A 22964-nucleotide genomic window follows, 5' to 3' on the forward strand; every position below is an offset into this window, starting at 1 on the left:
TGACCCTGCAGAAGTGGTCTATCAAAAGCCACCTTATTCAACAAAGATTACTTTTCGGTACCATGGAGGGCTCACAGATACCACCAAAGCCATCCTAGCCATCAACGTCAATGCATCACCATCATCTGAGGTACCTGCTTACATGTCGGTGTCGCAGACTATAACACCATAAGGTAAGCCAGCTAAGAAGTCACCAGCTTCCCAGACGGGAAATGGGCTGCGACATGGCAAATGAGGTTTAACGTGGATAAGTGTAAGGTGATGCATGTTGCTAACAAAAATCTTAAAAATGAATACAGGATGTCTGGTGCAGTACTCAGAGAGACCCCCCAGAAAAGAGACTTGGGAGTACTGGTAGACAAGTCAATGAAGCCGTCCGCATAATGTGCGGCGGTGGCGAAAAGGGCAAACAGAATGCTAGGAGTGATTAAGAAGGGGATCACAAACAGATCGGAGAAGGTTATCATGCCACTGTACTGGGCCATGGTGCGCCCTCACCTGGAATACTGCGTCCAGCACTGGTTGATGAAGAAGGACATAGTACTACTCGAAAGGGTCCAGAGAAGAGAGACTAAAATGGTTAAGGGGCTGGAGGAGTTGCCTTACAGTGAGATTAGAGAAAATAGGCCTCTTCTTTGAAAAGAGGAGACTGAGAGATGACATGATCAAAACGTTCAAGATAATGAAGGGAATAGACTTAGTAGAAAAAGACAGCTTGTTCACCCTCTCCAAGGTAGAGAGAACGAGAGGGCACTCTCTAAAGTTAAAAGGGGATAGATTCCGTACGAACGTAAGGAAGTTCTTCTTCACCCAGAAAGTGGTGTAAATCTGGAACAGTCTTCCGGAGGCTGTTATAGAGGAAATCACCCTCCAGGGATTCAAGACAAAGTTAGACAAGTTCCTGCTGAACCAGAATGTACGCAGGTAAGGCTAGACTCAGGGAACTGGTCTTTGACCTAAAGGCCATCGTGGGAGCTGACTGGTATGCACCATGGACCACTGGTCTGACCCAGCAGCGGCAATTCTTATGTTCTTATGTGTCTCAGGCCTCTAAGGTATCGAGTCTAGTCGTACTGGCCAGAGACCATTGATGCGGCTCACTTCAACTTCAAAGGATGCATCTTCATCCATGTCATTCTCTCCAGAGTGAGCCACGGCACTGTTCATATCTACGTCCAAGCCACAGGTGTCGGTGCAAGCTTTTAAGGAGAAGCTCGATGCTCTCTTTCAATGGAGTTTGGGAACATATTCAACTAGTTACCCCCATGTCGGCTCCTTCGGTACCAGCCCAGTCTGAGTGTTGCTCCATGCGAGATGCAGATACCACCACTGCTTCATCGGTACCACGTCATTCTCGTCACCGATCATCATCATTGAGCCATACCTTCAGACATCGCTCTTCAAGGCACCGTTCTCCTTCTCCGAGGCATTAAGCATCAGAAATGTCATTCTTCTGGACATCGCTCCAGTCATTCATGTCATTCTTCTCCAAGGCTGCACTCAAGTAAATCTAGCAAGCACTCTTCCAAGTCACGATACATCTCTCCCAAGTGATCAGACAAGCGCAAGAAATCTGTCTCGCTTACTCAATCAGATCAGTTCCGAGCCAAGCGCCAGTACCGATCTTCTTCAATTCCTGTGGATTTAGACCTTCATCTTGATTCTACTCATGATGTCTCTCCTTCTACTACAGAGGCTTACGATTCTCATTCAGAGCATTCTCCTCGCACCACTTCTCAGAGAGCCATCTCATTCTGAACCAGTCTCATTTGCTCACTTTATCAGGCAAATGAGTAACGACATGGCTGTTAAGTTGGAAGCAAATTCCAAGTCTTTGGAATTTATAGAGACTATGGACTATAAACATCCTCCTAAAGAACTTTTTATTAAACTTCATTTACATGGCATCCTAAAGGAAACTCTCTGAAAAAATTGGGATTCTCCCTATTCCATACCAGTTACCAATACAAGGTTCTGTCTTTTGATCTCGTATCAGCTCCCAGAGTTTTCACCAAGTGCCTGGTGGTGGTAGCAGCCTTGCGAACTCAAGGTTTTCAAGTCTTTCCCCTATCTAGATGATTGGCTCATCAAGGATCCTTTGTCTACAATTCACATGACTCCTTTTAACAGACTTCACCTACAAATCCTTCAGTGGTCGTTGGCTTCTCAGTGATTGCAGGCTGTCAATCCGCTTTCCCAGCACATTACAGTAACATCTTCTCTATGACAATGTCTTCAGTGGTGGATTCTTTCTTTCAATCTTTCCAGAGGTTTGCCGTTTCAAACACCTCCTCATTAAAAGGTTCTCGCAACATATTTGTCAACCTACGCTTGGGGAGCTCACCTGAATGGTCTCTATACTCAAGGTCTTTGGTCTGCCACAGATCGTCGCCATCATATAAATCCTTTGGAACTCAGAGTGATTTTCAATGCTCTCAAGGCTTTTCAGCATCTTCTTCTAAATCAGATCATTCTTATTTGTACAGACAATCAAATAGTTATATACTACGTGAACAAGCAGGGAGGAACAGGATCTCTTCTCCTCTACCAGGAAGCTCAAAAGATTTGGAATTGGGCAATTATTCACAACATCTTCCTGAAGACTGTTTACATTTAAGGAGAGCAAAATTCACTAGTGGACAAACAAGTCGCATTCTTCAACCTCATGAATGGATACTGAACTCATCAGCTCTCCATCCAATTTTTTCTCAAAGTGGAACCCCTCAGGTAGACCTTTTTGTGTCTCCCCCCAACAACAAGCTGCCCCAGTATCATTCCAGACCGTACTCTCCTCATCGCCTGGAGGCAGATGCATTTTGCCTGGACTGAACAAACAAGTTCCTTTATGCGGTCCCTCCATTTCCACTTATTCTCAAAACGCCTGTCAAGCTCAAACAGGAATCTGCCATCATGATTCTGATAGCTCTTCGGTGGCCCAGACAACCTTGGTTCTCCTTTCTACTTCAACTCAGTATCAGGGAGCCATTTCTTCTGCCAATTTTTCCATCTCTTCTCACACAGTCACGGTTCTCTTCTTCATCCCAACCTTCAGTCTTTACACCTGAGAGCTTGGTATCTCTCGGGCTGACTTCATTTGACCTTCAGTTTTCTCAATCTGTCAGGGACATCTTGGATGCTTCCAGAAAACCAGCCACAAGACAATGTTATACTCAAAAATTGACTCTTTTCTGCTTGGTACAATCTTAATCGTCACAAACTACGATCCACCTCCTTGTTTTAGTTCTAGATTATCTTCCCTAATTATTTCAGTCTGGTTTCAAATCCACTTCCATTAGAGTCCACCTTAGTGCAATTGCTGTTTTTTTAAATCATTAGATGGCTTCGAATCTACTTCCATTAGAGTCCACCTTAGTGCAATTGCTGTTTTTTTAAATCATTAGATGGCTTCGAATCTACTTCCATTAGAGTCCATCTTAGTGCAATTGCTGCTTTTCATCAACCATTAGATTGAAAAATTCTATCTGCTCACTCTGTGGTTTCCAAATTTATGGAAGGTCTATTCAGTGTTAAACCACCTCTCAAACCACCCTCCAGTGGTATGGGATCTTAATGTTGTACTTGCTAAACTCATGAAGCCTTCATTTGAACCAATGCCTATGGCTCATCTGAAATATCTCACTTGAAAAGTAGTTTTCCTCATTTCTCTCATGTCTGCTTGCAGAGTCAGTGAACTTCAAGCTTTGGTAGGGGACCCACCATTTACAGTATTTCATCATGATAAGGTAGTCCTCCGCACACATCCAAAATTCCTGCCCAAGGTTGTTACGGAGTTTCATCTCAATCAATCAATTGTTCTCCCAGTGTTCTTTCCCAAGCCTCATTCTCATCCTGGGGAAACAGCTCTTCATACTCTGAACTGCAAACGTGCTTTGGCCTACTATTTGAAAAGGTCTAAATCACATAGATCTTCTCCATAACTTTTTGTCTCTTTTGATCCAAACAAGTTGGGGCATCCTGTTTCCAAAAGGACTATTTCCAATTGGTTGGCTGCTTTCATCTTGTTTTGTTATGCTCAGGCTGGGCTGCAACTAGAAGGTCGAATCACAGCCTGTAAAGTTTGAGCTATGGCAGCTTCAGTAGCTTTCCTTCGATTTACTCCTATTGATGAAATTTGCAGTGCTGCTACTTGGTCCTCGGTTCATAGCTTCACTTCACATTACTGTCTGGAATCCTATTCCAGATGGGATGGCCACTTTGGCCAAGCAGTATTACAAAATTTATTTTCTTAAATGCCAACACTCCCACCATCCCATTCTGGTTAGCTTGGAGGTCACCCACATTTGAGAATATGCTGCCTGCTTGTCCTGGGATAAAGCTCAGTTACTTACCATAATGGGTGTTATTCAGGGACAGCAGGCTGATATTATTACAACCCACCCAACTCCCCTGGTTGGCTTCTTAGCTGGCTATCTGAACTGAGGAGCCGTACGCCTACATTGGACAGGAAGGCACTCGTGCATGCGTGGTGTTGTCAGTTGCAAACTTTCTAAAGTTCTTAAAGTGCACAAACACTTTAGCAGCTGTCCGTACCGGGGTTCCGTGGATGACGTCACCCACATGTGAGAATATCTGCCTGCTGTCCCTGGTTTATACCTTTTACAATAAGTAACTGTGCTATTTCCACCACAATGCCAACTGTAGAATTATGGATGACTGAATTTAAGTTAAAACTCATGAGCCTGACTAGGAGGAGCTTAACTAAGATGGCGACCTGAAGGAACTTGGTGGAACGCCGTCGGGTCTGTGGATTAATTATGGTGAAACGTAAGTCAAAGACTCAGGTTTTTCCTTCGGAGCCCGGGTCAGGAGGAGCAACTTTACCTGGTCCGATGGATCTTTTCATCGAGCGACGCCCAGGTGGAATGCCGGAGGAGAGAGCCTTGGCTGGAGGAGCGCAGCACGCCAGTGCAGCCACGCCCATGTTTGTCGCTGAATGCGACGAGCGAGGCAAGTGAGGCGGCAGACTCGGAGGACAGCGAAGAAGGGGAAGATCAGGCTGTCCAGAGTGTCTTGACCACCGGAGGAACACAACTGCCACAGTGTGAGATTGTGAGTTTGGTAGGGGATCAGCAGAGTCAATCTCCAGAACAGCAATTTTCAGGTACTGTGAAAATTAAACCGTTTACAGTAGTTCCTTTGAAAAAACCAGCTGTAATAGACCTAAATTCAATTTGGGAAGCTATTTCCGAATTGCAAACCTCATTGGGAACTCAGATGCAAAATTTAACTTCATACTGTTCTGGAATATTCCTGGATACTACACAATTACATCAAAGAGTCGATAAAATGGAGGCAGATGTCCTGCAACATAGACAAAACTTAGACACTTTGACTGTGCAAAATCAGCTATTAATGAAAGATAATGGGAATATTAATTTTAAACTTGAGATGCTGGAGAATACGTCAAGAAGTAAAAATTTGAGGTTAATTAATTTTCCTAAATTGTTATTGGTTTCACCACTTGACCTGTTCAAAAGGTATCTCACTGAAGTTTTGAAAATACCACAAACATCCTACCCACCGGTAGTTAGAATTTATTATCTTCCAACTGGAAAGAAGAAAATGGCTGAAGAACAACAGGTTCCTGTGGAAGGAACTTTAGATGTACTAGATTTGACTAATATTTTAGAAAGATCAGATTCTGATCAGATAACTGTGGCTACGCTTTTTGTACAACTAGCACTGGAATCTGATAGGGAGTGGTTACTGAAAATATTTTTTAAATTTAAAGATACAGAATTTATGAAGAATAAAATTAGAATGTATCCAGATGTATCTAGAGTAACCCAGAGAAAGAGGAAGCAATTCTTAATTCTCCGCCCCCAGGTGTTAAAATTGGGGGCAATGTTTGTACTTAGATTTCCTTGTAAATGTATAATTAATTTCCAGGGAACTAGATATGTATTTTTTGAATCTTCACAATTGTCAAGATTTATTTCAGCTAATGAGGTGTCTACTGCTGATAACCCGAATAACTTGCAACAGGAAGGCTCTTAATTAGAAGGGCCCTAAGTGTGATTCAGGTCTATTCTTTGTTTACCTAAGAATGTTTAATGATTTATAACTATACCGATTTTTCTTAAAGCTCACTCCTTAATATAGTGGACTAACTAACAGTACAATTGAAGATATTTTCCAATGATTTAATTTTATTGTTACTTCTTTGATATTTGAAGTGTAACTGTTAAAATGGTTGATTTTTGTTGATCATGAAAATGAAAACTAATAAACATTAAAATGAAAAAAAAAACAACTCATAAAGAAAAAAACAAAATTCTTCTATGCTACTCCTTGCAAGAAGAAAGAAATAGAGACGAGTATAAATTTGAATGGAATTTTGTACTCTATTAATCCTACTATACTATATAAAACTTCTAGGGGTTATTTTGCATCGAAATATCACTATGAAGGCAAATACAGATGCTTTAGTAAGGAAAAGTTTCTATATGTTGTGGAAATTACGGACTATTAGACCATATTTTGATGTTTCTTCTTTTAGACCGTTGGTACAGTTATTAATTCTAATTATTAATTTGAATTACTGTAATATAGTTTACTTAGCAAGTTATCAGAAAAATCTTCATAGACTCCACATTATACAAAACACGGTAGTCCGATTAATTTTCAGTCTGAAAAAAAATAAGATCATGTCACACCTTAATACCAAAGACTACATTGGTATGTGGACTGAATAGAGACTACCCTATTGATTATTTGCATATTGATTGACATGTTCATGGTGATAGCGCTGCATAATGGCTAGACAATATATCATTCAGCCATTGTTAAATTGCTGTTATAACTTTGTTGTTACAATATTGGTTAACGTCTCTCACTGTGAGTACTTAGTTGATATTTCTTGATTCATGTGATTTGATCTATCAATCACAGTTGATATTGCACTGCTATTTCTATATGAGTGTGTATATTTTTCATACACTGTTTTGCATTAAAGTAGGGGGGAGGTAGGTGAAATATAAAACTGGATGACATGCTTTGTACCATTAAATTTTCTTTATTGTACAGTTGTGAAGTCATTAATAAAAATTGTTGAAACTAAAAATACAACTATTTAAATTGTGAAAAAATGCATGTTAATCTGCCATCAGACTCATTTTATTTCTGTGGGCCTTACTGGAGATAACATGAGCTAATTAAAAAAAAAAAAAAAACCCCAAATGAAAAAAGAGACATGGACAGGGGCTTCCAGTTGCACATATAACTTAATACTGTAAGTTATTTGGGCAGTTTCACATTTAAGCTCCTGCACTTAGCTTTATGGCCAGTGTAATTGCAGCTATCTAAACATCAGATGCACTGATACTAGTATTCTATAATAGAACCTGGGTTCCCAGAACAGAACAGAGGTGCTAAGTTATAAAATGTCCCTGTCTTCTCTCCCTTGAGAAGCTGTCTGATGAAGTGCATCCAAAGGAATTGTACAGGTGATGACTTGCATATGCTAACTGCACTTTGCAGTTCAGGCCTCTTCTCTGCCCATAACCCATCCTGCTCCTGCCCTCATACCTCAGCCAGAAGCACAGGAATTTTAGGGTGCTGGCTGATATTGGTTATGCTAACATCGTGCACTAAGTCCTTCACTAATTTCTTAGCATGCTTTAAAAAAGCCAGTCCCCATAGTGCTAGAAACATAGAAACAAAGAAAAATGAAGGCCTATCTAGTCTGCCTAACCATGCCATCTATTATCCCTCCTCTCTCTTAGAGATCCAACCGATGTTCCCTCTAAGTTGTACGGCTGTTCACCTTTTAGCAGGAGGCCGCACGGTCGTTCAGCCCTACCACTTAGCTGGTGTGGTTGGGACCATCACCTTATGCTGTTGCTTCTGCTTTCCTGAAGCGGCAGGAGCAGCAAACTGAAACAGACCGGCAGCAGGACCTTCCTGTATATACCACGGCTGCCAACTCGCCCTATCTGATGTCACTTCTTCTGAGGTAGAGTCAGTAGCCGTGGATATAAACAGAAAGATCCTGCAGCTGGTTTGTTTCAGTTTGCTGCTGCTGCTGCTGCTTCTTTGGGAAAGCAGTAGCAATGATGGGGATGCTAGGGGGCAAACACTGGTGGATGTGGGGTTTGGGGAGAGAGAGGATGTAGATACTGGTAAAAATGGGGTAGGGCAGATGCTGGTGGAAGATAGGTGGGGGAGAGGGGGCAGAAACTGTTGGAAATGGTTTGGGGGGTGGAGTGGCCTACATTTCAGGTGCCTATTGAGGCCCTAGGGAGACGCTTAGGGCTGCTTAAGTTCACCCAAAGCCACTTCCGGGCGAAACTACGCCTAGCTTTGAGCGAGCTTAAGCACCCCTACGTGTCTCCCTCAACCACGACAGACACCTATGGTGTAGGCAGCCTGCCTCAGAGTGTTTAAACCTCCCCCCCCAAAAAAACGTGCGTCCCGATTGACTGGTTAGACAGTCCACCACCTCCACTGGTAGTCTGTTCCAACCATTTACCATCCTTTCCATGAAAAAGTATTTTCTGAGGTTACTTCTGAATCTATCCTCTTTCACCTTCATCGTATGCCCCCTCATTGCAGTTTCCTTTAGAGACTTGCCTCATTTACATTTATGCCACATAAGTATTTATTACTACTACTACTTATCATTTCTATAGCGCTGCTAGACATATGCAGCACTTTACATCAAAACATAGAAGACAATCCCTGCTCAACAAAGCAGGGTATCTATAAACAGTGCTCATGTGTGTGTGTGTTGGGGGGGGGGGGGAATTACAGAGGGAATGAAAGACAGATGTTGGTGCTTAGCAGGTGGGTTGGAGTTTGGAATTTGAAAGCAGCTTCAAAGAAGTAGGCTTTGAGTCTAGATTTGAATACTGCCAGAGACAGAGCTTGATGTACTGAGTCAGGCAGTTTATTCCAGGCATACAGTGCAGCAAAGTAGAAGGGACAGAGTCTGGAGTTGGCCATAGAGGAGAAGGGTACAGATAAGAGAGACTTACTTGATGAGCGGAGTGCCCGGAGGAGAGTGTGGGGAGAGAGGTGAGATACTGAGGAGCTTCGTCTCTATCATTTCTCCCCTCTCCTGCCTTTCTTCCAAAGTATACATATTGAGATCTTTGTCTGTCCCCATATACCTTATGACAAATACCATCTGACCATTTTAGTAGCCTTTCTCCGAACTAACTCCATCCTGCTCGTATCTTTTTGAAGGTGCGGTCTCCAAAATTGTATACAATATTCTAAATGAGGCCTCACCAGAGTCTTTTATATAGGGGCATCAGTATCTCCTTTTTCTTACTGGCTATTCCTCTTCCTGTGCTCCAGAGTATCATCCTAGCTTTCGCCATCACCTTTTCAACCTGTTTGGCCACCTTAAGATCATCACATACTATCACACCCAAGTCCCGCTCCTCTTTTGCGCACAAAAGTTCTTCACTTCCTAAACTGTACCATTTCTTTGGGGTTTTTGCAGCCCAAATGCATAACCTTGCATTTCATAGCATTAAATCTTAGCTGCCAAATTTGGGACCTTTCTCCAAGTCTTGTTAGATTCTTATGTTCTTAATCATATTATCAACACCATCAGGGGTGTCTGCTCTGTTGAAAATTTTGGTATCATCTGCAAAGAGGCAAATCTTACCTAAAAGCCCTTCAGCAATATTGCTTAACAAAAATGTTTAAAAAGAACAGTCCGAAGAACCGAATCTTGTGGCACACCTCTGTTAATATCCCTTTCCTCCGTGCGATCTCTATTGACCACTGCCCTCTGCTGCCTTCTACTCAACCAGTTCCTAATCCAGTGTTACTGTAGGTTTTCTTTTTCAGTCTTTCAACAAGAAAGAAATGAGAGCATGTTAGGAATAGAACATGGAATTAAATCAATGTATACATTGAGTTTGTTATGCTTTAATGTTAATTATAATTTTTAAATGTTCCCTTAGGCTAAATTTGATGCAGAAATGCCTTGTGAAACTGTTAGCAAGATCCATTTGGTGGATCTTGCAGGAAGTGAGAGAGCAGATGCTAGTGGTGCTACAGGAGTGAGATTAAAGGAAGGAGGGAATATAAACAAATCTCTGGTTACTCTGGGAAATGTAATTTCTGCCTTAGGTATGTCACCAAATTCATTCTTTCTTACTTCAGCATGTCTGTTGCAAAAAAATTATGTCCTAAAAGTTTTTCATGTTTTATAGAAAATAAATTGAAGCTTTGCAATTTATTTTTTCCCTGCTTCAACAGCTGATTTGTGTCAGGATGCAACAAATCCTCTTGCAAAGAAGAAACAAGTATTTGTGCCTTACAGGGATTCTGTTTTGACCTGGCTGTTAAAAGACAGCCTTGGTGGAAACTCCAAAACCATAATGATTGCCAGTAAGTACTAGGATCTTTTTATTTATATCTGACTTACTTCTGAGTGGTTGGTCTGACACACTCCTAAATGGCTACTTTATGAAAAATGATGTTTCGGTTTTTCAATTAATGATTCTGCCGATTAGAACAAAAATCACATTGTAATCCAGTCCATTGTCAGTAGCTATAGCTTCTTTTTAATTGAGAATCTTTATAGGTAAAGGTCTCATAAATGTGCTGATGATGAGGCAATACAATTAATTGATTAGTTGCTGTTTCTGATTCTGCTTTTGTTCTCCCAGTTATATTCTGTACTAACTGCCACTGAAGGTTCAAAATATTCCTGTTTATAAAATGGTCAAATGGGAAAGTATATTGGCAGAAGTGTTTTGGTTAGAATATCAGTTAATGTGCCAATGTTCTAGTATTAAAAACTGTTAATCGATCTGGTTATTTTGGATATATGTGTAGTTCTAGTGCAAAGGGCATATGAGTTTTGAACCAATGTGAGTTGTATGGAAAACATCTACTTTTCTCAGCTCTGCCTCCTCCTCTGCTCTGTGCACATGCTCCTCCTACTACATGCAAGTTGAAGGTGTCTTTCTTTTTTTTAAATTGCTTTATTATTATACATCTCAAGAGAAATTACAAGCAAAAACAAAGATAATAACATAAAATAATTAAGATATATCATATTTTTGTAGTCCATATTATTGAGGGTGTTTGTTCCTGGTGGGCTAAAGAAAAACTTTTAAAGAGAATCTTAATCTAAGAATTGACAGGCAAATATATAATTTGTCACTATTTATCTTCAAAACCATGCGAAAAATCTCACTAATTACCAAAACACATTTTTTTGAAGTGCTCAGTATATTATACCAACCAAGCAAGCAGCGGTATATTTAAAACATCTTTGCACCAGCCTAGCTAACCAACCCAATGGCTGGAGAAAAAGAAAACTATCAGCATATCAAAAGGAATTTTCAAAGAGAGACACCTCTCTCAGTATAGATGTTTCAGTTCTTTGCTGATTAAAGGTAGCTGGTGAACGTTGTTGCTGAACTTGACTTGTCAGTCCCCCAGTGAAAAAACATGAACAAACTCAAATAGATATCCAAAACAATGATATTCCTTTCCTTTACACAACCTCATGTTTCACTATAAAGCTTCTTCAGAAGGAAAGAACTTCTCTTGGAGAACAACATACTGAAAATCAATATCCATAACATAATAATGAGTCCAAATAAAACATGGTACTTATCGGCAGCTACCATGCAGGAGAAACCACAGGTGAACTCAATTTATACTTTAAAGCAGGAATTGGAAACAGGTTTTCACAAGGACAGTCCATTCTATTTCCTTATTAAGGCCAACCGGGACCACAGTACCCCATGCAAAAATCAATCTTTGCTCCTGATATGTCAGATAGTGGGAACATCCCCTCCCTGGGGAAAATTGAAACGTTTTAAAAACTACAAACTTCAGATCAGAAATGGCATGATGTTTCTCCTGCCAATGCGCTACCAATGGCGCTTCCATTCTAACATGACTAATGTAGCTAAGATGCTCTGCAATACGTAATTTCACTGCCCTTTTAGTCTGTCCATTATACATTTTATGACAGGGACAAAAAATACAGTAAATTACCTGACTAGAGTTACAATCGGTAGAATCCCTAAGATAAAAGATTTTACATGTAGATGGAATTGTCACTCTTATCAGTCTGAAATGCATAACTACAGTAAGTACAGGAGCCACATTGAAAATGTGCTAAATTACCCACACTATTCCGATCAACAGTTCTAAATTTAAGCAACTGACCTAGATTTTTATCTCGCTGATAAGCTATCCTAGGGATCTCAGAAAATGCTGAATGAAATTTATCATATCCCAGTGCTTAACTATAGCTTGACGTAAATGAACAGCTATAGGTGAGAATGGGAGGACACAAATGACTATTATGCCTTTGAGTGGACTGTTTAGGGAGTAAAAGCCAGTTACGATCAGCGCAAAGTGCATGCTTATAAGCTCTATTAATGCTACTATTAGATTATTTTCTTTGTTTAAAGCGTGTACACATTGCCCGAGCTTGTTGTTTAAAGTCAGCTTGAGAAAAGCATAAACGCTTTACACCAGGGGTGTTGCAGTCCCTCCTCGAGGGCTGCAATCCAGTCGGGGTTTCAGGATTTCCCCAATGAATATACATGAGATCTATTTGCAAGCAGTGCTTTCATTGTATGCTAATAGATCTCATGCATATTCATTGGGGAAATCCTGAAAACCCAACTGGATTGCGGCCCTTGAGGAGGGACTTTGACACTCCTGCTTTACACGGAGTATTTGACCTCCTGGTATGCTATCATGTAGATGTTTAGGGTGATAGGAATGCCCTTTTATATTATTATAGCTATAGGTAGATTTCTAAAGATAGAGGTATGAAACTCCCTTTGCACATGCTGAATAATAATGTCCAAAAATTGTATCTGGTTCAAGCTTACATTTTCAGTGAAAGGTTAACATCACACCTGTTAATATGTTAGAAGAATTTATCCAGTTCACTTATAGACCCATTCCAGATAAAGAATATGTCTATGAAGTGCTTCCAAAATATGATATTGGTAGCATATTCAGAATTATAAATTCCTCCTTCGCCTAAAAGCCCTTGTGTTGGACGTTTGGGGCTTAGGCGTTTTTTAGGTTCATTATGGGGTATATGTTTAGATGTAGTGTGGTGGTCTGGGCGTTTAAACAGCTGAATGTAGAGGCAGGCCATTATAAAAAAAAACCTCCTTTTGGACATTTTTCTTGATAATGGATCTTTTCCCTGCTTCTACTTTCAACGTTTAAGGCCTTAGGCCAAAAGGGGACTTAGACGTTGTTTTTTTTATGATGCCCCTCCACGCCTCTTTCCTAGTTTCTTCTTGGCTATAACCACAACAGAAGTTAATCTTACTTTCAAATTATGAACTTCCTGCTAAATGAAGCATAGTGTGCTAATTTCTCTCTGAATTCATTCTTCACAGCTCTTTCACCTGCTGATATCAATTATGGAGAAACCTTAAGTACACTTCGCTATGCAAATAGAGCCAAAAACATCATCAACAAGCCTACTATTAATGAGGATGCTAACGTTAAACTGATCCGTGAGCTTCGAGCTGAAATAGTACGACTAAAAGCTCTACTTGCTCAAGGGAATCAGGTTAGTATTTTATCATAGATTTATGATTATTTTTTTTCTAAGTAATAATATTCATTTCTAGATTTTAATGAGATAATTATCTTTCATTACATTGATTTTAGATTTGCGTAAACAAGTGACACTAGACGATATGAATTAATAAGTTAACTTTCTGCATTATGGTGGTTTCCATGTGGCCTTTGCTCTTTTTTAATGTAGCTGGATTGTAAAATTTTTTGGATCATACATACTTCACAGTAGTATATGTAGAACTAAGTGATTGATTCTCATTGAAATTGATGAGGAGCAGAGGTGAGGAAGAGGGAGGTGAATTTATGTCTAGTTGAAGTTCTTCAAAATAGATAGGAAACCATGCCTAGGATATCAATCAGTGTTGACTATCTCTTTGGTGATATTGCTAAAATAGTCTGAGAAGGTTCCCATCTCAGGCTTCCTGCCAATAATATACAAATGCAGTTGAAGGAATGTTTTTTTGGGAACCATACTGTATAAAGAAAGAAGGAGAGTAGAAAAACAAGAGGAAGTTATATTGGTAAAAATATAAAATTGAATGATAAGCTGATGAAGGCTATATTCATTTTTTTTACACTAATAATCCTGACTAGAGCAATATTTAACTTTAAAATACAATATTTGAGAGATTTGTTTGCAGATTTTTGTAATGAATATTGAGAATGTCAAAATGTACAGCGCTGTGTATACCGTTCAGCGTTATATAAGGCTTCCATATTTGAAAAGTATTGGATTCCTCACTATTCTATCATGATCAGATCCACTCGCAAAGGAGCCAAGAGTTCAAAGACTTATTCTTTGGTAGCCCTGGGAAGGGAGGCTCGGACATTGGAGTCTGTTTGTGAAGAAATGTTTTCAGATATAGTGGGAAAATGATTTTTGTCAGGCTTGTGGCACCTAATAGAATGTGACGTATTTCTGAATCTTTCTCACACTTTTTTTTTTTAATGCCTGCATTTCTTCATACTTGATGATCTTTTCTTTCTTCAGTTGATGCCCAGAATAATCACTGGGCAGTGACATCTTTATTATTAATGCTATGCTCATGTTTTTTCTCATTTGCTGCTATATCTGTTTTTCTTGCTCTTCTTTTAGTAATGAATTCAAAAAGCATAGAAACAGTGAACAGTGATGGGTATAAAGTTTAAATGAACTTTATTGCTCATCAGCAACTTTCAACATTTTCATGAATTTTTATACCTTAATTTCTGATACTCCTTGATCTTACAACCATTTGTCATTGGTCTGTTGTTAGGATGAGGGGAATCAAATATATTGCCAGACTCTTTTTCTTGCCCATTACTAAGCTGGTATTAAGCTAGTCTACCAGTAACCACATTTGCCGTACATCTGAGGAACTTTCAAGTGCAATACCAAACTTTTGATAAGAGCTTAAATAGAAAATTTGGAAAGAGGGAATGGCAAATATATTTACATTGGTGTGATATACAGGCCTCCTTCACAGATGGAGCAAGTGGACAGAAATTTAATAGTGGACATTCAGAATATATCTAAAAAAGGGGATGTTTTACTAATAGGTGATTTTAACATTCCAGATGTTGATTGGGGTATCCCTATTGCGGGGTCTTATAGAAGTAGGGAGATCCTGGATTCTCTATAAGGAGAACTGTTCCAGTAGTTGGTAATGGAACCCATACTGGACTTGGTGTTTACAAACAGGGAAAGTGTTTCTGATGTTACAGTGGGTGATCATCTGGCATCCAGTGATCACTGCATGATATGGTTTAATATTAAGACATTTATAGAGAGGCTCATTCAAAAGTAAAGGTTCTAGACTTTAAAAAAATTAACTTTGTTCAGATAGGGGGTTTACGTCAAGGAATTGTCTGGAAGGAGAAGAAATGCAGTGGGCAAAACTGAAAGGTGTTATTGTAAGGGCCACAGACATTTTTGTGAGGCAAGTAAATTTAAAAAAAAGAGGAAAAGAAGGCCACTTTGGTTCTCAAAAATAGTAGCTGAGAAAGTAAGGAATAAGAGGTTAGCTTTCATAAGCTACAAAAGATCGCAGAAAGTGGAATACGGGCAAAAATATCTGGAAAAGTTGAGAGGCTAGTCGTGTAGTCAAGAAAGCAAAGATGCAAATAGAAGAAAAAATAGCTGACACGGTAAAATAGGGAGACAAGACATTTTTTTAAAGATATATCGGTGATAGAAAGAAGTGCAAAAGTGGCATTATGAGACTCAACGGTGAAGGGGGAGAAGTATGTAGAAGTTAATGAGAAAAGGTTGAATTGCTTAACAAATATTTGTGTTCTGTAAAGCGCCAGGAGCGGGACTGCAGAAGACAAACGTGAATAGGGATGAAAGAGTGGTAGACATGATCGATTTTCAGAGGGTTGTATTCATGAGAAGCTAGCTAAATTAAAGGTAGGCAAAGTGATTGGGCTGGATAGTATACATCCAAGGGTGCTGAAGGAACTTAGGGAAGTTCTGGTGGTTCTGCTGACTGACCTTTTCAAAGGTTCTCTAGAGTTGGGAGTGGTACCGGACGATTGGAAAAGGGCGGATGTGGTCCCTCTACACAAAAGTGGAAGCAAGGAAGAAGTAGGGAATTACAGGCCAGTAAATATGACTTCTGTGGTAAGAAAATTAATGGAAACACATTTAAAACCGAGAATGGTGAAATTTATAGAATCCGGTGGCTTACAGGACCGGAGGCAACATGGATTCACTAGAGGAAGATCTTGTCAGACAAATCTGATCAATTTCTTTCACTGGGTGACCAGAGATTTGGTTAGAGGGAGTGCACTAGATGCAATGTATTTAGATTTTAGCAAAGCCTTTGAGAGTGTTCCACACAGGCTTCTAATAAATAAAGTGAGTGCCCTCGAGATGGGCCCCAAAGTGATGAGCTGGGTCTGGAACTGGTTGAGTGGAAAGCAACAGAGTGTATTGGTCAATGGAGATCGCTCTGAAGAAAGGGATGTTTGTTACCAGTGGTGTGCCTCAAGGTTCTGTTCTTGGGCCTGTTCTTTTTAACATTTTTGTAAGCGATATTGTTGAAGGTTTGTCGGGTAAGATTTACTTCTTTGCGGATGATACAAAAATCTGCAATAGAGTGGGCACCCCAGATGGTATGAATAACAAAGAAAGACCCAAAGAAGCTTGAAGATAGTCTGAAATTTGGCAACTAAAATTTAATAAGAAATACAAGGGCATGCATTTGGGCTACAAAAATCTGAGGTAACGGTACAGTTTAGGGGGTGAAGAACGTATGTGCACAACAGAAGAGCGGAATTTGGGTGTGATTGTATGTGATAATCTTAAGGCCAAACAGGTTGAAAAGGTGACTGCAAAAGCTAGAAGGATGCTAGGGTGCATAGGGAGAGGTATGACCAGCAAGAAAAAGGAGGTATTGATGCCTCTGTGTAAGACTCTGGTGAGACTGCACCTTCAAAAAGATGTAGAAAGGATGGAGTCTGTATTGAGGAAGGGTACTAAAATGGTACATGATCTTCGTCATAAGGCGTATGGGGACAGACTTAAGATCTCAGTTATGTATTCTTTGGCAGAAAGGAGGGAGAGGGGAGATATGATAGAGACATTTAAATACCTACGTGGTGTAACTGCGCATGAGTTGAGTCTCTTTCATTTGAAGGAAGCTTTGAAATGAAAGGATATAAGATGAAGTTAAGAAGTGATAGGCCCAGGAGTAATCTAAGGAAATACATTTTTACAGAAAGGATGGTATATGCGTGTTACAGTCTCCTAGAAGAAGTGGTGGAGACAAAACTGTCTGAATTAAAGAAAGCGTGGGATAAGCACGTGGGATCTCTTAGAGAGAGGAAGAGATAATGATTACCGTATTTTCACGCATATAACGCGCGCATTATACACGATTTTACAAACCGTGAATAACCATGCGCGTTAAACGCGTGAGCGCATTATCCCCTTTTTTTTTTTTTACATAGTTCCCCCCCGACGTCCGATTCACCCCTCCCGCAGGACCGCTCGCACCCGCACCCCGAAGGATCGCTCACGCTGGAACACGCACCCACAGCCGCACCCCCACCCCGAAGGACTGCTCGCACCCCCGCAGCCTCCCCCCCCCCCCATATCATGTAGAAGTTTCCTACCGTCATCCTGCTGCTTCCTCTGCCGGCGGTCCTGCCCCTTCTCTTAGCCCTGTGTCTACCCTGCTTCCTCTTCCGGCGGTCCCGCCCTTTCTCTGACATCAGAGAAAGGGCGGGACCACCGGAAGAGGAAGCAGGGTAGACGCAGCGTAGACGCAGGGCTAAGAGAAGGGGCAGGACCGCCGGCAGAGGAAGCAGCAGGACGACGGTAGGAAACTTCTACATGATGGGGGTGGGTGGGGAGGCTGTGGAGGTGCGAGCGGTCCTTCAAGGTGGGGGTGCGGGTGCGTGTTCCAGCGCGAGCGGTCCTTCGGGGTGCGGGTGCGAGCGGTCCTGTGGGGGGGGGTGAATCGGACATCGGGGGGGGCATCAGGCTTTCAGGGTTGGGACAGGACTTCAAGGGGGAGAGGAGAGTCGGGGCGGGCGAAAGGAGAGTCGGGCAGCGACGGGAGAGTCGGGGCGGCATGCGCGGTATACAGGTGTGCGCGGTATATAAAAATTTATTTACATAAATTACAGTTCCCCGCATGCTATACCCGTGTGTGCGTTTTACACGGGTGCGCGGTATATGAGTGAAAATACGGTACTGCAGATTGGCAGACTGGATGGGCCATTTAGCCTTTATCTGCCATCATGTTTCTATGTTTCTAAACTGATATCAGGGACTTGTCCATTCCTTACAGAAATTAATCCAGTTCTTAGAACAAAAGTATGCAGATGTGTCTTAGAATATTCATTGGGGACATTTATGAAAATGAGGCCTATTTGTGACCCTTCAGAATTGGCTTTTAGAGCCCCCACCTGTTTTCTTTCCATTAAAAATAATAATGCTCTTGCAGTTCTATGTTGGTTTGTTTTTTGGGGGGGAGACAAGAATTGGATTTGTGGAAAACCTCCTGCAGACATTTTAGGAACAGTGAAGTAACTTAAGTCAGTTTTTGGATCTAGCATTGTTTTCCTGAAAGCATAAAAATGTCACTACAGTGGCTACAGTCACTCTTTTCCTGTTTATATAGGAAATTCATTGTGATAGATCTGAAAAATTTTGGAATGCAAAGCTATAACTTTAATTTAAATTTGCTTTGACTTTACCTTAATGCTTATTTTTTATTATATTGGTATAACAACCTGATGTTTTTTTGGTTCAAAATACATAACAAAAATATTTGACTGAGAAATAAACCAAGATACCTAGCATTTTTTCAAAAATGTCTGTGGGGAGGCAGCACAGCACCAATTCAAATAAATGTAATAAGATTTGAAAGGCTCAGTAGCATACCAGATGTTTTTTTAAAAGCATGACAGAATCTAAATTCATGCATAATCTCTTCTGTGGATTGCCTGATGTTCCCAGAATATTGTATTGCGGATGCCATTGAGCCTCACAGAAGAGCATAACTTACTTAGAGCACTGTTATTCGATTCCATTTTGAAGGGCAGTGTTACAATGGGGCAGAAAATCAAGATGAGTTTTACCTTTTCTAAAGTCATTAATTATTTCATTCTGTCATTTATTTTATTACAATGTCTTAGATATTTAAAATATAAAATATGAGATAGGATGCCTCTGTATCTGAATACTTATTTGATTTGTATGCTATAAATGTGTCCATAAATAACTGTCCATTCTAGTACAAAAGGCATATGAGTCTTAACTAGTGGGTTATATATTTATACTTACTTTAGAAAAGACATAGGATTCTGTACCATAGCTGTTGCTTCCCATTAGTTATGAATTTGCAGAAGGGTGTCTGTCGCTCAAAACAATGACCTCCTCCCATTCTGCAGTGGAGAAAAGCTCCCTCCTTAGCTTTTCCTTCTGTATGCGAACTCAGAAGGTGTGTTTTAATCTGCCCTGCTTTCTTATCTTACTTTTGGACGTTTTTGTCATTGGTTATCGATTTTCCTGCCGGGGAAAAGACACAGTCTTGCGTGGGCAGACTGCTATTCCCAAGTCAATCTCTTTGAGTACCTGTGGAGCCAGCCTGCTTGGAGTCCAATCCCTGTGGGAGTGTGCTTGCCCGCTAATTTATCAGAGGCTTCTATGGGCCCCAGTGTAACAACCCTCTGGATGTCAGGGAGCTAACTGTGAAGTTTCTCCCCCTGACATGTCGCGTGGATTTTTGGGGATGGGAATCCATGGTTGGGGTCTACCTCACCGGCAGCCAGAAGGTCTCCAGCGGTGGACTTGTTACTGGAATTATCTGAGGCAGAAACCCTTTCCCTGCAGGCAGACTGCTGCAAGCTGACAGGCAACAGAAGTCACAGTAAGTATTCCCATTATTCCCTATGGGGAAAATAATGAGGGGGGGGGTCTAAAAAAAACAGATTCAAGGGTTTCTGGGGTTAGAGTCGGGTTCCCCCACCTCCAAAAACACTTTTTTGACATTTTTATTTTTCAGTTAAGCTCCCATGGGATGTTTTAGGTGTGAATTTACTGGTGGCTTCCATCTTGGATTTTTAGCAATTTACTTTTTTTTTCAAAGTGCTTTTTTTTGTGCCTCAAAAACCCTCATTTTGCCTAGGGATTATCTGTAATGGATGCCCCAGGCCAGTCTAGCCCCAATTCCTGCAATTTTTGTGTAGATTCCTGGCTGAGAAGCAGCCATGGTCCACTTGCTGTGGGGCACAGGAGGAAGGAGTGGAAGCTTTGGGCTTGGCCTCTCTTCAGTTCTCCAGGATGTTAGAACCCCCAAATCCCTAGAAAGCCTGGTCTGTAGGGAAGAAATCCCGTATAGAGGCCTCACATAACAAGGGGATGAAACACAAGCACATGTTGGCAGAAGAGGCCCTAATTCTACAGTTTGGGGTCTTGCAGGGGTCCTTGGGGCCTCTGGTGCAAGGTTTTTCTGATTTTGTCGGTATTTTGTGGAAACCCTCAGAAGCACTGTTCTGCCTGTGACTGTGTTGGCTCTGCCTTGTGGGGATCCATGTCCCAAGCAGGTGACTCCGCCTCATACCACACCAGCTCCTAGTGTTAGTGATCCTTCAGAGCATAACTGGAAGGATTGGAAGTCTCTTTCCAAGCCCTTTTTATTACAAGGCTCCACTGCGTCTTTGAATGATTTGGGATCCCTTTTGGGGTCAGGAGGCAGGGGTGGCTGCGGATCATGGTAATGATCCCTAAGTATGTTGCCTTTTCAAATTAGCTTCTGTTTAACATGTCATTTCTGACACCCTCTCTGCATTGAAGCTCGATTTCCAGAAGCCTTCCACCTCTGTATTCTGTTATGACTTGCACCTCCTTAGTCACTGACCAGTGGGAGTCATCTGAAGGCTCTCTAAAGGTGGCCAAAGCTATGTCTAGGCTCTATTTTATGTCTCCAGACTTTCAACAGCTGTTTTTGCAGATGAAAATGGATTCCGCAGTAGCACAAGTGACTAAGCGCACATTCCTTCCTAGTGTGGGAAAAATGATGCTGAAGGATGCACAGGACCGTAAAGTGGACATGGTCCTTAAAAGACAGTTTGAATCACTGGCTTTGGGTATCAAAGCTGCAACAGCTGCCTCCTTTGTGGCACAGACCTGTCATACCAGATTGCGGATTAGTCCTTCAGAGCTGGGGGCACATGTCCCCACACGATTAAGGAGGAAGTGAATAATATGGCTTATGCTCTCTATGACCAATAGGAGGCATAAAGTAGTGGTGATTGGCAATTCCCTTTTCAGGAGTACAGAAGCGTCCATATGCAGACCAGACTTGATGTCCCGGGAGGTATGCTGTTTCCCTGGTGCTAAAATCGAGATGTTACAGAGACATTGCAAAGTCTCATCAAGCCTGATGACTATTATCTGATGCTACTCATCCATGTTAGCACTAATGATACTGCCAGGTACTCTTTCAAATGTATCAAAAGTGACTTTGTGGCTCTGGGAGAGAAGGTGAAGCAGTCAGGTGTGCAGGTGGTATTCTTGTCAATCCTCCCTGTCGAGGGTAGGAGCCAGGTTGGAGAAGCATGCATCCTGGAGATGAATGCGTGACCATGTGGATGGTGTCGTTGAAAGCGTTTTGGCTTCCTGGACCATGGAATGATTTTCCAAAGGCTGCTGAACAGGGGTGGTATACGTCTTTCAAAGAAGGGAAGAAGTGTCTTCAGCAGCAGGCTGGCTAATCTACTGAAGAGGGCTTTTAAACTATAAGTGATGGGGCAGGGTGATCAAAGCTCCTGGGTGAGTATATGCCCTCAGGTAAGTAAATCACTTAATCTCTACATGGATGGGAAAAGGGGGCAATACCTTGAAAGCAGAAACAAAAAAGGGAAAGAGCTACATTGGTTATAGGAAAGCAGTATACTGTACTTTCCTATAACCAATGTAGCTCTTTCCCTTTTTTTCTTCTGTATCAAGTTAGTCTATGTCTAAGTTGGTTTAATTTTTAAGTTGTAAAATAAGGCTTTGTTTGTAATATGTACATCGCCTAGAAGTTTTATAGGCGATACTTTCAAATTTTAAATAAACCTGAAACCTATACTAATGCTCGAATTATGGGGAAACAAGATTCTAGATGTAGAAGCTGTGATGGAAGAAGATGAGTTGGATATAGTGGCAATCACAGAGAACCATGACTGGGATGTAGTTATACTGGGCTATAATCTATTCAGGAAAGACAGGTTATGAAGAAAAGGTAAAGATCATATTAAAGCCACACAATTGTAGGATTTACAAGGCAAGAAGGAAGCACTGTGGATCAATTTGGAAAGAGGGAATGGTAAATATATTTACACTGGTGTGATATACAGGCCTCCTTCACAGATTGAAGAAGTAGACATTCAGAATATATCTGAAAAGGGGGAAGTTTTACTAATGATTGAGGTGTCCCTATTGCGGGGGTCTTCTAGAAGTAGGGAGATCCTGGATTCTCTACAAGGAGAACTATTCCAACAGTTGGTAATGGAACCCACGCGAGATGGGGGTCATACTGGACTAAGTGCTTACAAATAGGGAAAGAGTTTCTGATGTTACAGTGGGTGGTCATCTGGCATCCAGTGATCACTGCATGGTACGGTTTAATATTAAGACAGGTATAGAGATGACTCATTCAAAAGCAAAGGTTCTAGACTTAAAAAAAACAACTAACTTTGAACGGATGGGGTATTGAGTCAAAGGAACGTCTGGAAGGAGTAGAAATGCTGTGGGCAAAACTGAAAGGAATTATTGTAAGAGAGGCTGATCGAGTTGTCAGGAAAGCAGAGGTACAAATGGAAGAAAAAATAGCAGATGGTAAAATGGGGAGACAAGACATTTTTCTGATGTATCAGTGATAGGAAGGAAGTGCAAAAGTGTCATTGTGAGACTCCAAAGTGAAGGGGAG

The 22964-nt window shown here is 41.1% G+C and overlaps 1 protein-coding gene across 7 annotated transcripts in view; it reads left to right on the forward strand.

Annotated features, from left to right (window-relative positions):
• KIF16B (kinesin family member 16B) overlaps window positions 1-22964 on the forward strand; it is a 309438-nt gene that overhangs the window by 61691 nt on the left and 224783 nt on the right. For all 7 annotated transcript variants that reach the window (XM_033936633.1, XM_033936634.1, XM_033936636.1 and 4 more), the window contains 3 exons: window positions 9939-10107; window positions 10237-10368; window positions 13371-13546. In XM_033936633.1, coding sequence (XP_033792524.1) covers window positions 9939-10107; window positions 10237-10368; window positions 13371-13546 — 477 coding nt within the window. The remainder of the gene's footprint in view (window positions 1-9938; window positions 10108-10236; window positions 10369-13370; window positions 13547-22964) is intronic.

Source organism: Geotrypetes seraphini, chromosome 3 (assembly GCF_902459505.1).
Source record: "Geotrypetes seraphini chromosome 3, aGeoSer1.1, whole genome shotgun sequence".
Taxonomy (NCBI): Eukaryota; Metazoa; Chordata; class Amphibia; order Gymnophiona; family Dermophiidae; genus Geotrypetes; species Geotrypetes seraphini.